The 16,170-nt window shown below is 41.6% G+C and overlaps 1 protein-coding gene across 1 annotated transcript in view; it reads right to left on the bottom strand.

Moving 5' to 3' along the window:
- PDE10A (phosphodiesterase 10A) overlaps nt 1–16,170 on the bottom strand; it is a 258,873-nt gene that overhangs the window by 109,599 nt on the left and 133,104 nt on the right. The window contains exon 7 of the mRNA XM_053461389.1: nt 8,018–8,173. Coding sequence (XP_053317364.1) covers nt 8,018–8,173 — 156 coding nt within the window. The remainder of the gene's footprint in view (nt 1–8,017; nt 8,174–16,170) is intronic.

Genomic DNA, 16,170 nt, shown 5'->3' with positions numbered 1-16,170 from the left:
AAATTAGACCCGAGCTCTGCCACACTAGTCAGGGGTGACCCTGAAACCGACTGCCCACTCGCCATACTCTAAGATCCCCAAGCCTGTGCCAGGTTTCCAGAAAGTGCTGCTGTCTCCTGTTGCCTCCGAGCGGGAGCCTTGGAGTGAGATAAATGGAAACCACCTCCGCGAGGTCCACCACCGGCTGTACGCGATGACGCGGCCAAATCCCTCCTCACCGGATTGGAAGAGACCCAATCCGCTTTGTCTTCAGAAGAGCTGCTCGGCGTCCTGCAGGTAAGCTGGTGTCATAAATCTACTCACCCTCTCCCTGGCTTCAGCGTCGGCAGAACTTGTCGGGTTTCCTCTCTGCCTCTGCTCGCCGACACAGACACGAGCAGAGGCTGCGTGCAGGCACGCCCCTTCCACTGCCAGTAGAGACCAGCAGGGAGGAGGACGCGTTCTCAGGTTACTATGGACACGCGTCTACTCCCTGCTGCTGCCGATAGACGCCGGCTACGTAGGAGTTGCGTACGCATTGCCATGGCAACGCGTCTCTCAGTATGACATCATTTTGGCGCCAATTTCAAACCATAAAAGCCCCTTCCACTTTGAAATCAGTGCTCAAGTATAAGCTGATTTATTGCCTCTATACCTAAGCATTCCTGTTTGTTTCTACCTGTGTACCAGACCTTCCTTTGTGATTTTTGACCAGCGTTCCTTGCAGCCTGCCCCGACCATTGCGTGTGACCTGACCTTGATTTTTGGATTTTCCCTTTTGTACCTCGGCTCGGACTTTGTGTCTGCCATCTGCTATTAGGAACCATCTACCTTTTTGGCTCACAGGTCAGCCGTGATAGCTGGATTTCGGGACCTTCTCGGTGCCCGCGGCTCTCTGGATCTTCCGCTCCTTATCGGCGCTCTGCTCCTCTTAGGATGCGGACGACCTTCACTTCTTGCTTCCACGGAAGCAGGTCTTGTGAACCCGGATGCCTCAAGACTAAGGCGCGACAGGGCGCGAGACACCCGGGTCCTCGTTGATCGCAGGGCCCTAGCCAGCTCAGGTGACTACAGAACATCAGATTGTGACAAGAGACCCGCAACACAATCACGCAGCAAGCAAGTCCCTTCAACTGCAAGTCTGGAACGCAGCTCCTGTAACAACTCCTCTATTATAGCGTTGCTGATAAGATCTCGTGATCTGAATTAAACTTAATTTCGCCTTCTTAAAAACCTACAAGCATGTCTGTGAATAGGTCCATAAATTTATTGTCTGATTAAACCCAGCGCCCTCCCCTTCTTCCTGTCACTGAATATTCAGAATGGGGGGGGCTAAATTTCATCCGGAGGCCAAGCAGTCATACAGGATGAGTGCAAGTAACAAACCATTTAACCCTTTGCTAGGTCATGGGGTGCTCCTTGTTCCTTACCCGGTCATAGTGCCCCTACACCGATTTACTTGCTCCGGGGCTGGTCTTTATTCAACTCTGATTGTCCACTAACTCATTTAGTGCACACATACACATTATATATTGTTTTTTTCAGCACAGGTAGGGCTTTCTTTTGAAATAATAATGATATATATATAAACCATCACTTAGTATGAAAAATATCTAAAAATGTGGGGAAAATTTGAAAAAAAGGAAATATTTTCACAGTGACACCAATAAAAACTATATATAACCAGGGCAAATGAAAAAACGCTCCAAAAGTATATATAAGTGTTTGTCCTGTTTTTGGAAACACCACATATGCCTGGTATTTTCATTTATTTTGGTACTTACAGGGTTAAATATGAATAACGCACATTGCTGTTTCTAAACAAGATTTTTTTTAAAATGTGCTATGCTGGGTGTTGCGCCCCAATAGCGGACAGAGGTAGATTTATATTGCCAAGATGTTAAACAAACTAAAGAATTTAAATTAAGTGTCACGGGTGAAAACTTCAAACTAACAATTTGTTAATCATAATACATCATATGTACTGTATTTTGTAAACAATGCAAAATGCAATATTAAGAGAACGTCTAAATGATATTACCAATAATTGTGTAGCTTCAACAGTGAATAGGCATTTTCAGAGTGGTTGCAATGGTGATATTTTGAATTTCAAGCCAATTTAACTCATATTATAGCTTAATTTATTGATACATTATGATTTTTATTTTTGTTAAAATTATTCAATCATGTTACTTATGTTTACTTATAATTTGTTCAAGTAACCTGTGCTTATAAACTATAACTCATCCATGCCCCCCAACTGTCCCGATTTAGGCAGGACAGTCCCGATTTTGGGTCTCTGTCCTGCCATCCTATCCAGGAAGGCTGAGGCGAGATCTGCACTCACCTCAGGTGCAGCTGCGGGGGGCGCACAGTCGCCCAATCAGCAGCTGCAGCTTGCAGACTAGTTGGGAGCTCATGATCTCCCTCTAGTCGGCTCAACATTAGGGAGCACTAGGTCTGTCACTTCAGACCTCGCTTTACTGCTACCTAATCACTACTGCCGGCAAATACTGCAGAGCGCAGGGATATGATGTCATCCCTGTGCTCTACAGCAATAGCCGGCAGGTAGTGATGAGGGAGCAGTAAATCTGAAGTGACAGACATTGCACTCCCACCACAGGATGGAGGCTGGAGAAAGAAGGATGGAGGAAGAGGTAAGAGATGGGGAGAAAGGGGTGTAAGGGCAGTGTATGTGTGTGTGTACGAGTTTGTAAGCTTGTTTATGTGTATGGGTCGGTGTGTGTAAGAGCAGTATAGTTATTTGGTAGCTGGTGTGTGCAGTATACATGTATGTGTGTGTGTTGGGCAGTGTATAAGTGTGTGTGTGTGAGGGCAGTGTACATGTATGTGTGTGTGTAAGGGCAGTGTATATGTGTGTGTATAAGGGCAGTATATGTGTATATGTGTGAGTGTAAGGGCAGTGTATGTGTATATGTGTGTGTGTGTGTAAGGGCAGTGTACATGTATATGTGCGCGTGTAAGAGCAGTGTACGTGTATGTGTGTGTGTAAGGGCAGTGTATGTGTATGTGTGTTTATGAGCAGGTGTGTGTCAGGGCAGTATATGTGTATGTGTGTGTAAAGGCAGTGTATGTGTGTGTAAGGGCAGTGTATGTGTATATGTGTGTGTGTAAGGGCAGTGTATGTGTATATGTGTGTTTATGGGAAGGTGTGTGTCAGGGCAGTGTATGTGTATATGTGTGTGTAAAGGCAGTGTATATGTGTGTGTAAAGGCAGTGTATGTGTATATGTGTGTTTATGGGCTAGTGTGTGTAAGGGCAGTGAATGTGTATGTGTGTGTAAAGGCAGTGAATGTGTGTGTGTAAAGGCAGTGTATGTGTATATGTGTGTGTAAAGGCAGTGCATGTGTATATGTGTGTTTATGGGCAGGTGTGTGTAAAGGCAGTGTGTAGGGGTCCTGGGAGGAGGCTAACATTAGCCTTTTTTAATAAAAAAAATCTCTGCTGCTGTGGACTGCTCTTCCAATGATGCTCAGCCAGCATTATGGTGGACACCTGGTTGGCTGAGAATCATAGGAATTTTTAGTTCACAGCTAGCATTTGCAGCTTTACTGTTGCTGCACTTCCCATGACGCTCAGCCAGCAACATGGAAGTAGTATGTCTGACTGAGCTTTATGGGAATTAAAATCAATGAGTTGGTTATTTTTAATATGCATATGTGCTGAAAATGAAGCGTGTTTTAAGTGGCGAGGCAAGCGTGACATTTTAAAGTGTAATTGCTTGTATTGGTGCGTTCCGTGAGATTTCTTTAAAAAAGTGTCCCTCTTTCACATTTTGAAATGTTGGGATTTATGCTCTTCTATGTAGTTGGTTTGAGAGACCATTGTCTGTAATTTCTGTAATTATGTATGTTGCACTTTAAATTATAGAGCACTTTGGGTAAGCACTATTTAATACCGGAAAAGCCTTTAGTCTGTATTCCTATGATTAAGTGCTATCTGTGGGCGCAAAACTCTTAAGGTGTTTATCTATGGTGGGGTGACTGATCCCACGCTGAGAGAGGCCAAAATGAGGGAAATAAATTCACTCTCAATAATTACTTTGTCTGGATGTGCAAGAGGGCGTGAGAGAGAGTGACAGAGTAAAAAGGCAGGGAAATGCAAACAATTTTGAGATCTCTGCTTCATTTTTATTTGTTCTGGTTCCTCCCCATTTTGGGCAATTGTGTGAATTAACAAAAAAAGCCAAATGCACAATTCTCATTTGGACTAAAAAATACCACATGGATTTTCTAATAATCTGAAATGAAGGGAATATTCTTCTGTGAATGAACCAACAAATTTTCAAAAGACACATCATAACATAGAAACTTTGTGGTATAAACACTACCAGAGCCGGTTTTAAGTGTTCTGGCACCCCCCATCCCAAAAAAAGAAAGGGGAATTTTGTGACTAGATTTTTCCTCTCTCACTATCTATCCCCTCTCCCCCTTTATCACTATCTACCACCTCTGCCCCTTCTCACTGCCTTCCCCCCTCTGCCCCATCTCACTGCCTCCCACCCCGCCCCTTCTCACTGCCTCCCCCCTCTGCCCCTTCTCACTGCCTTCCCCTCTCCCTACTTCTCATTATCCTTACTTACTTTGTTGAGTCCTGCGGTGGGAGCGGGAGGTGTCCGTCTTCCCGCTCTGCCGCGGTGCACGCTTCACAGTACTGAGCGCCGGAATATGACACGGAGAGTGAGGGGCACCGAGCGGTTGCTGAAAACTTCACAAGCGACAGCTCAGCGCCCCTGTCCGGGACTTATATTAAAACATTGTTTTTTTTGTCGTTTTAACTTTATTTAACATCCTCCATGTTAAATAAAGTTAAACAAAAACTTTATTTAACATGGAGGATGTTAAATAAAGTAAAAAAACCCGATGTTTTAATTTAAGTCCCGGGCAGGCGCCCCTGTTGCCATGGCTCCCTGTGCAGCCACACAGGTCGCACACCCCTAAGGCCGGCCCTGAACACTACACATTTGCAAACTTTTACCCAACTGTGTGTTCAGCAGTTTATGCGAGCTCCGCCTTAAGATCCCCCACAAATATCTCTGAAGCCCATTTTTCAACATTTGGAACCACTGTGTATATAAAAGAAAAAACAGATGATAAGCTCCACAAGAGCTGCTGTTTTGGAGATGATCTGATCAAGTCATCTCAATTTAGCCCTTGTCAAAGTCGCACAAATCCTTACGCTTGAGGATGAAATGTTTACTTGCTACCTAATATAACCCACCCACTGACAGTTGCCATGTGTCAGGGTACCAAGAATCAGAACAGAGACAGGAATACTAAATAAATATAAGGCAAGTATATCAGAATCCAAAAGCATAAACGTAAGACGAGACAAGATCAGGAACTGGACCAGGTAGTCATCCACGCCAAGAGCAAGAATGGAGAGGTATTCGTAGTCAGGAACAGGCAGTAGTCATTTTACAGGAACCAGGAATGTCAGCCAGGCCGGGTCATGCACAGGAATCAATAATTCTTATATAAGAAACTCCATTCCCCAGAAGGGGCTCTATGGGCTTCTCAACAGAGGAACCTATTGAAGAATCCATTTTAATGAATTTAAGTATTATTTAATTTCCGCACATATTGTGGTGTCGTTTGTAAATTTTGCGCAGCACTTTATTTCTTTGTTTTGTATATATATAGTTGGCCTAGAGAAGAATATGTCACTGATTGGATCTTGTAGTGACTGGTATAAAAGCTCCAGTACAGGGGCGTAACTAGAAACCTCAGGGCCCCGGTGCGAGAATCTGTTAAGGGCCCCCCCCACCCCAACCCATCTATCCCTTTCTCACGATCTACCCTCTCCCTCCCTACCCCCCCTTCTCACGATCTACCCTCTCCCTCCCTACCCCCCTTCTCACGATCTACCCTCTCCCTCCCTACCCCCCCTTCTCATGATCTACCCTCTCCCTCCCTACCCCCCCTTCTCACGATCTACCCTCTCCCTCCCTACCCCCCCTTCTCACGATCTACCCACTCCCTCCCTACCCCCCTTCTCACGATCTACACACTCCCTCCCTACCCCCCTTCTCACGATCTACCCACTCCCTCCCTACCCCCCTTCTCACGATCTACCCACTCCCTCCCTACCCCCTTCTCACGATCTACCCACTCCCTCCCAGCGCCGGCACCCGAGACAAACGCCTCACGCTCACAAAACACTAGAGCGCTGAGGCAGGCGGCGGTGGCGGCTGCGGTAGGAGTGGCGGCTGCGGCAGCAGCGGCAGGGAGCGGAGGCATCCTGGATTTCTGTCAGTCAGGGGGGCCCAAGAGTTGCCGAGCGGTCGTTTTCAGCAACCGCTCGGCACCCCTTGGGCCCCCCTGACTGGCAGAACTCCAGGGCCCGGTCACAGACGCTACCCCTGCGACCCCGGTAGTTCCGACACTGCTCCAGTATCAACATGTCAAATTCTGAAAAGAGTTGTCTGTACAGCTCTGAAGACCTCATCTCTAGAAGGATATTGACATATTGGAGAGAGTTCAGAGGTGGCTACTAGTAAATGGATTGCAAGAGAAAAATATCAGGAAACACTAATGAATCTCAATAGTTATAGCTTGGATGAAAGGACAGAGACGAGAAACATACTTGAAGGGATTGTAATGTTTAGCACTGCTTGCTACTTGTATACATTAACAGGTTTTGGTTTATTTATATAAGCAGAGATACAATACAGCATGTTAACAAAACAGCTGACTAAAACAGTTCTAACTATTCTAAAACTAGGAAGTGTCTACACACTACTAAGTGGCAGCCATGCCTCCTATCAACTGATTGGCTAGAGCCGGACCAAAGAATACTACAGAGAGTCTTTACATCAGGAAAAATGGGGAGACTAGATGGGCCTAATGTATCTTATATGCAGTCAGATTCTATATTTCATAGTTTTCACACTTTTTCTTTTAGTTTTTTTTAATTTTAATATTAATTTAGAAAAAAAAATGACTACCCTTTAAGAAAAAAAAGTTTATAAAAACTATGATTGAAAAAATATTTCCTTTTATTTGCCAACATGTCCCACAGTTATGCACATCTGCCCCATGGCTTGCTACTCCGCCCCAAGATATGCCTTATACCCTCTATATGCCACTCTGCCTACCTGATATGCCACTCTGCCCCCCCAATTTGCCGTGTATCCCTATAGGCCCCCCGACGTACTGATGCATCCCTAGACTCGTCCCCGTGCTCCAGACTCCCTGGTGTCAAGTGAGGGCAGCCGGTGAACATCTGAGCGCAACACCCGCAGCTACCCCGGACATCTGTCGGGGCTTCTATGACTGAGCACCGGAAAGGCCACGTCACACCAGTGCTCCATCATAGATGGTAGTAGGGTAGCGGCGGACGTTGTCTGTGTGCAAGGCACAGGCGTTCACTGGCTGCCAGAAACTCTTGCACCACTCCGGGGGATCTTCTTCTCTTGCAGCCGGTGGACGTCTGTGCAATGCGCGCAGACAACCTCCGCTGCTGCCAGCACTTCCGCTGGGGCTTCTATGACTGAGCAGTGGAAGGTCATGTCACGCCGGCGCTTAGTCATAGAAGCACCGACAGCAGCGGAGGTTGTCTGCGCACATCGTGCAGACATCCAACAGCTGCGAGAGAGGAGGATCCGGGTCCCCTGCAGCACTGCGGGGGGTCTGGATCTTAGTCTTGTAGTCAGACCTCTATTTGAGGTCTGATTATAAGACGACTTTGAATATAAAACGTCTTCTAATCCAGCAATATGGTAATTTATTTAATCAAAATTTATAGGTATGCCATGCATTACCAAAATCAAGTTAATGCCTCTAGCTCCCTCCATGCACTATAAATCAAAATTAGAAAGATGAATATATTTTCCACAGTTGTTATGCATGGATATATGAACAAAAGATACTCTATAAACATTGGCAAAATCATTTTCAGATTTATAATCACCCACTTATATTTGATTTATTAAATTATGGATTATAGGACAAGCACAATGATGTTGCACGTCTTTTATGCATAAGTATTTTTCGCTATGACTTAAATGGGAGCTAACCTGCAGGTGACCAAGGCGGAAGGCTTCCTTTCCCCAGTGTCGATGAAGTTCCAGTATAGCAATCAGATCTCCAATTGCTGTAACAATGGGTAAACAAAGAACAGACTGGATGCGAGTCCCTGAGTCCAGTCCAGTACCTTTGGGAAACCTCTCATCCTAAAATAAAATGATTGTAAGAGACCATTATATAAACACAAGTTGCAATAAAACATTAATTGTTAAAATTTACTATCATTTTTAGACTGGAGGACATAGAGCAAAAATTATTTCATTTTTGTATGCATTTTCAGCCAACAAACTTAGTTTCCTGCCCTTTCTGTTCAGACGAAATTCGGAAGGGCTTTTTCGATTCAGAAATGAAAATGTTGAAACCCACTCATTCACACTATCTTGTATTGTATATACTTCTCAATCAAACCAATACCACCAATTGATACTCGTGGAGAATAATCCGTTCTGCGTTGTGTATTAATGATAAATGTAATACCCTTGTTACCTCCTCCAAGAACTAACATATAACCGTATCCCCTTTCCAAATATTATATATGTCTAGTTCTACTAAGGTTTTCTACCTGATATTACAATAAAACAGCCAACCCAAGATTCTTACCAGAGAGAGATCTTTATTTAGAATCTGCCAAGATTAATGCAAAGACAAAACCAGTTGAGTTACAGTGATATACAGATGACAATCAATCATACCAATCACAAACATTCCATCTATCTAATATCTGCTGCTAAGTGTGTAGGTTGTGTGGGTGATGTGCCAAGGGTGAGACTCACTAATCTAGTCTTTCTGTGTGTGTTTCTACTATGTCTTTTTAAGGGATTTCTCTATTGATGTGCAAATGAGGTCCCCGTCCTGTGTTCCCAAGACCCCACCGTGTGATTTTATTGACTTGTTTCCCATGCCTTTCTCCAGGTGATGCATTTCCTTCCTTCCCTAAATAGTATGTGGGTGTGATATCTTCTTTCAGCTGTCTTTCCTGTTACTTCCCCCCTCAGTGGATTGCAGCTATCGTACATACATATATACACACATAAACTTAATCAAGCACATATTAATTACAAATATACATACTTGGTATTTACCCCAACATCTTGCTCTCACTCACACTCTCTCCCAGTGTCTACCAACTTTATCCAACAACTGTCTCTGTGTCTCTGCAGCTCCTCTCCTTGTTCTTCTCCTCTTTCGGAAGTATACGAAAGAGGCCAGTATAAGGCAGAGGATGGGCGAGAGCAGAGGAGAGCCAGGGAATAACAAGAGGCAGAGAAAACCAAGAAGCGGAGCTGAACAAGAAGTGAACAACAAGAAGAGGAGACACTGAAGTGGTAGTCGGAAAAGGTTTGGAGAGACTGGAAGATTATGTGAAAGAGTATGAGAGAAAAAAACAACAAAATTCAAAGTTTCCTCCTTTGTTTTTGTTTGTTTTATTCCTTGTTTCTGGACATTCGTATGAACTTACAAAATTGATATGAATCCAAATGTGCAAGTCTAATACTTTTTTGACATTTTTGCGTTAGTGCCATGATGATTCATTCTTTTTAATATAACTGCAGATTAATATAATACACAATGTGTATGAAAAATGATTGAGACTGAGAACAGTACCACAATAACTTGCTATTAATACTAACCAAGTGACCCAAAACTTCTTGGGCTACATACAAACCCAATTATGTACCCTGGCCCTGTCTATAGCCAGGTCCACAACAAGGGTAAATGGGGTTAGACAACTAAAATGTTGGGGAAGGAGGTATGTGTGTGTATATATATATATATATATATATATATATATATATATATATATGTATATGTAAATGGGTGAAGCCGTATTAGTCCAGTAGACACAATGTCAAAAAACAGTATTGCAGAGTATGCGGTGATACCTTTTTTATTGGACTAACATAATAATAACATAATGGTTTTTGATGGGGCTTCGATGCAGGTTCATTCATTAGAATGAACCTGCACCGAAGCTTAATCAAAAACCATGAGGAAGAAAAATATTGCACCCGGGTAGGACATCATTTCACACAGAATAATCACTCCATCCAAAACCTAAAAATTAAAGTACTTAAAGGAAATTTCAGAGACTCTCAGGAAAGAAAAACATTTGAGATGAAAATGATAACACAATAAAAGAGGGACTTGATGTGGATTCTGGTTTCCTTACACACTACCAGAACTTCATTTGAACTTCATCTAAACGTCCAATGTGTGTCTAATTGCTGTTATTATCTTTGATGTTTTACTATGGTTATTGGTTTTCTCTAGGTTTATTTGTTCTATCCCTTGGTTATCTCTCTACCTCTCTCTCTGCATTTCTCACCTCCAGACCTATTATTTATGACACCCCACTCACCCCCCCTACCCTTCTCTAATACCTTCACTTGTTTTAAGTTCTAACCTCTATCATGTTGATCAGTATTGCTTCGGACCTGATGAAGGGAGGATAACTCTCGAAAGCTTGTCTTTTAAATATTATGTTAGTCCAATAAAAAAGGTATCACCGCATACTCTGCAATACTTTTTTACATCGTATATATATATATAATTCTTACGCTTTTAACTATGCAAAGAAGAATACACTGTTTTATTTTACAAATTTAATAACTTCTGATATCTATATGTATGATTTTATTTAGTATTATATTTGGTTGATGCCTTACACTACCATCTAGTGGTGAACTTAGTTATTGTAGCATGTTTATGTTAACTTGGTGCTCCAGGTCATTCCCCCCTTTACTTACAGACTTATCTTTCTAAGGCCAGTATGGAAGAAGACAGTTATTGTTGTAAAATCATTAGTATATGCTTTCACTGATTCATGTTTTGGTTTTTGTACTATTTTCCTGACAGTGAAATATTAGCTATGCCGCTTTTTCCTATAAGCTCATGATTAAATAGTCATATTGTATGCCTGTTACTGTTTTGTATGAATTTGTATTTGGAGAATGTGTGCAAATAAATTTCTAATATTATTTCTAATATTTCTAAAATATAATATATTTTCTTAATTCTGTATTTTTGTAGTATTTTACAAAAAAAATAATAAAGATTCTCAGTAAGAGTCTGAATGGTGCCTCTGCTTTCTGGGTTCTTACTGAGAAATTGTTCACTGTCCGCCAAACCTTGTACCATAAACACATTGTGAGGGCAGAACAAGCCTGCTCAACTGTTAAACATGACGTCTCACAAAGAAACAAAAATCCTGTTACGGATTGAATTATGTATTTGTATGTTTAAATTCTTCTTTATAAGATCTTGTATGTTCACTCATAGATATATTTAACCCTTCTGTTTTTTTAAAAAAAGGACCTTTTTTTTTCATTTTTACCATATGTTTGTAAAACCTTAATTCTCCTTTTCCACATTTGATGAACCTGCACAAATTATAAATCATTTTGTTCATGAGAATATAACACATAATAATTATTAGTGAAAAAAAAGATTAAAAAACTACACTAAAAATCACATTTTTGCAATATAGCTTACATTTCCTTCTATACTGTAGGGGCCACAGCTAAACAATGACCCAAGTTGTGTTCCGCAACATCTTTTTTAGGTTTTTATTCTCTTTTAGTTGCAATCCCATCATAACTAATGTCAAAATTCTATGAATACTGTACACCTTATAGTATGTTCCCTATAAGTGCTGGGAGAGTATGGAAATTCTATATAAATTAGGTATTTCTGAAATCAGGACACCTGAATTGATAAACTTGGAGGAGATTTTCCATCACTTTACTTAATTTTGTGAGGATTAATTGGGAAAATATATAAAGATATAAAGGAAATAGAGTGGCATATAGGGGTATAAGGCATATCATGGGGCAGAGGGGCATATAGGGGGTTAAAAGGCATATCATGGGGCACAGTGGCATATAGGAGGGTATAAGACATTTCTGATATGCCTTTTAACCCCCTATATGCCCCTCTGCCCCATGATATGCCTTTTAACCCCTATATGCCAGAGTGGCATATAGGGGTATAAGGCATATCATGGGGCAGAGGGGCATATAGGGGGTTAAAAGGCATATCATGGGGCACAGTGGCATATAGGAGGGTATAAGACATTTCTGGAGGCAGAGTGGCATATAGAGGGTTAAAAGGCACATCATGGGGCAGAGTGGCAAATAGGGGGGTATAAGGCATTTCTGGGGGCAGAGTGGCAATCCTGGGGGCAGATGTGCATAACTGGGGGGGGCAGGTTGGCAAATAAAAGGAAATAAAAAATATATTTTTCTCAATCATAGCTTTTATTAAATATGAAAATTAGTTTACATGAATTACTATTTACTAGTAAAACTTTTTTCCTATAGGGTGGTAGTCTTATATTCAGGCTTTTTGTTTTTTTTCCTAAATTAATATTTTGATTTTGGGGGGTCGTCTTATAATCAGGGTCGTCTTATAATCGAGCAAATACGGTAGATTGTTCCTTTTAAAAAGATACTCTGGGGGCCATAACTAATGTTTTAGGATCTGATTATCAAGCAGGTTTACGCAGAAAGCTGTCATTAACCGAATGGCATGATGCAATTAAAAGCTTTTCTGTTTGAAAGTCTCCAGGAGCAGATGGAATCCCTTTCGAATTTTATACATGTTTTTGGGAACTTTTAAAGGATGATCTTTTTAATATTTTTATAGAAGCTTTTAATGCCCAGGAGTTACCCTCTTCCTGGAGAAGAGGCATCATTACTCTAGATTTTAAGAAGGGTGATAGATCAAAATTAGATAACTGGAGGCCTATGACCCTACTGAACACAGACTATAAAATTATGACAAAGATTTTAGCTAGCAGAACAAAAGCTGTCATAGATAAGGTTATTCACCCAGATCAGATCTGTGGTATCCCAGGACGTGCTATTTGGGAACACCTAAATGTAATACGTGATCTGATCTGTTATCAGAAAGACCGTAAACAAAAACTGGCCATTTTATCTCTTGATTTAAAAAAAGCTTTTGATCTTGTATAAATATCTCTTCATAGTTTTAAAGAAAATTTCATTCCCACATGATTTTATTCAGCATCTAAATGTTTTATATAAGTTGTCTTTTAGCAAAATTGTAATCAATTACTTTTTAGCTCTCTTAAATCTGGGGTGAAGCTGGGATGTCCGCTTTCACCCCTTCTTTTTGTCTGTGCCATTGAACCCAATGGTGTCCCCATCACGGATGGGGGGGCAGAGGTACAGGTGAAGGCTCTGGGCTACATGAAAAGAGCTATTAGAACAACTGAGTATTTTACATGTGCCTCTGGTTTTAAGCTGAATCTTAACAAATGTCACTGTTTTACTATTGGTGATTGGGATGCCAGTCAGACACCTGCTGTCGAGACCCAAGGTGACAGTATTAAAATTCTGGGAGTGTTTTTTGATTACACAAATAATGGCAAGAGATCATGGGATATTGTTTTAGAAAAATTAAACCGCAAAATAGAATTATGGCAAACCAGAAAGCTGACAATGGAAGGGAGAATTTTAATCATCAAGGCAATAGTCTTACCAATAATGATGAATTTAGGAGCGGTGTTTCCCCCTTCTGACTTGTATGCAAAGAAACTTATGCGTGTTTGTTTTATGTTTTTTGGGAACTCCAGAAGTGAGAAACTTAAAAGAGAGAAAGCATGCAAACAAAACATGAACGGTGGTAGGGGGATCCCTAATGTGAAACATATTTTATATATAATGTACCTTTGCTTCTTTTTTACTCAAAGGGGCTGGTCATATTGTTAGGAAATATAAATTTTACTCACTGTCTCTTAACTCTCCTGTGCTTTTAAATCCGCCAAAGCTAAAAAGACAATCTTATCACCTCCAAGATTTTAGCCCGGATATATGATCTAATCCAAAGAAATGGACTGCTGCTATATTATCAAAGGAACCAACTGAACAAGTGGCACAATACTCTCTCATAGAGTCCAGAAGAGTTTGGCAGAATGTGTGTCGCCACTTTCTCGCCAACTCTCAGAGAGATCTTGCATGGCAGGTAGTGAACGAATGTCTGCCAACTAGGCAATTTCACCACAGGAGAGATCTTGGTGCCACCGCTAAGTGCCCAAGAGATCAGTGTACCCAAGATAAGACAGTGTTGCATATAATTTGGAACTGCTTTTATTCACAGGACATATGGGAAAAGGCTGGCCCTGTCAGGACTCAGGTAATCAGGTCAGGTAGGAGCCCATGTGCAGGGGATACCTGGGGTTCGGTCTGTAACCCACGATGCATGATTATACAAAGACACCACAAGCAGAAATCTAGGTAATGCAATGTATTGTATGTATTATGACAGGACAAGCAAATAACGGTTATACAGTCTGTTAGCAAGACACCGGACGTATGGCAGGATAAATAAATAAGTCTTTTGGCAAGGAGCCCACTTGGAAGGGCACGAAAGGCAGGGAGCCCACTTGGAAGGGCACAGAGTCCACTTGATAAGGACACAAAAGCAGGGAGTCCACTTGATAAGGACACAAAGCAGATAACCAGGTACAGGTACAAAGCCACAGCATCAATACAAAGGCCCTGACTGAAGGGCAGAGCTGGATGAAGTAGCCAGGATTCAATCCGGGAAACAAGGCGCAGCTGGATGTTATGATTAGGGCTCAACTCAGGTAATAAGGTACATCTGATCCTTGAGTTCTGAGTAATCCAGAGGGCGGCCACTAGTGGAAGCAAACTGATATACCACACACCTAGAAAAAGCCATGGTTCAGGCAGCGAAAAAGTGGACCCTGACATGCCCACTTTTAAAATTGATTTGTGGCCTTCGGTTTTTAAGCTATACAGTTGTTTTATATGGCCTTTTTACCTGTCCCACAGTTGACCAGTCCTGTGTTTTATGGATTATGATAAATTGTGTAAAAGAAGCAATTTGGAAGACGAGGAATATTTTATTGCTTAATAAAGAATATATACACCCTTCCATTAGTCTTTAGATGCAGTGGCGGCTGGTGGGTAATTCCAATGGGGGTTCACAATATGTACATTTTGTACAACCATAACTGTTCCTAAATTATCCCTAAAGACCCCATCAACCATAACTGCCCCTAAATTAACCCTACACACCCCATCAACCGTAACTGCCCCTAAATTAACCCTAAAGACCCCATCAACCGTAACTGCCCCTAAATTAACCCTAAAGACCCCATCAACCATAACTGCCCCTAAATTATCCCTAAAGACCCCATCAACCATAACTGTCCCTAAATTATCCCTAAAGATCCCATCAACCATAACTGCCCTAAATTAACCCTAAACACCCCTTTAACCATAACTGCCCCTAAATTAACCCCCACCTCCACTAACTTTCAGCAGCCCAAATATGAATTTTATACTGTTAGATGAGTTGCTAAGCAGTGTGGACACTTTAAGTAAGGGGCGGCGCCAATCAGTGTGACTGCAGGAAGGGACTGAGAAGCAGAAAGTTGTTAGCCCCGCCTCCCCGCTAGAGTCAGTCACTGGGAAGGGCGGGGAGACTCCGGGCTGGGAGCTGACAGCTGGGAGCTCCTCCCCCATTCACACAGCCTTTACTGTCAAATGGGCTGCTCAGCCAGCAGCAATTGAGCAAATAGGGTCTTTCTTCTATCGCATGTGCGCTGTAGCAGTGCGATAGAAGAAAGAACTATGAACAGGCTGTCTGTTCATAGCTCTTTCTTGTATAGAGCTCTTTCTTGTAAATTAAATAGAAATAATAAGTGTATTATAAAAAACATTGTTTCTATTTAATTTAGATTAAAATGGATTTTTGATGAATTTTGCAAATTTCTTTTTCCTTTTGGGCTTGGGGGTTCACGTGCACATGTGCTCCTATGGAGGAGCCTCCACTACTAAGATGATTTTAAGTGGTACGTACACACACTTTTTAAAGGATTGTAATGGTTCCATGAACGCAAAGAGACTTTGGTGCCTTATATGTGGAACATTTTACTTGCATGAACGTCCCAAAGACTGGTTTTATGTATCTATTGTAATTTTATGTAAAATATTTTATTCATTTTATCATTTTAAATATTCCATTATATCCTTTAACCTGTTTTAAAGTATTTATTTATTGTACGGTAGCATATAGTTAATAAAATTTGCAGCTAAATTTCCGTTTACTTCCGTTCTGATTTCCTGTGTATGACCTTGGTTACGTTCTCGAT

This window comes from Spea bombifrons, chromosome 3 (assembly GCF_027358695.1).
Source record: "Spea bombifrons isolate aSpeBom1 chromosome 3, aSpeBom1.2.pri, whole genome shotgun sequence".
NCBI classification, from domain to species: Eukaryota; Metazoa; Chordata; class Amphibia; order Anura; family Pelobatidae; genus Spea; species Spea bombifrons.
The sequence above is the reverse complement of the archived record's forward strand: the minus strand, read 5'-3'. Positions and strand labels throughout refer to the sequence as shown.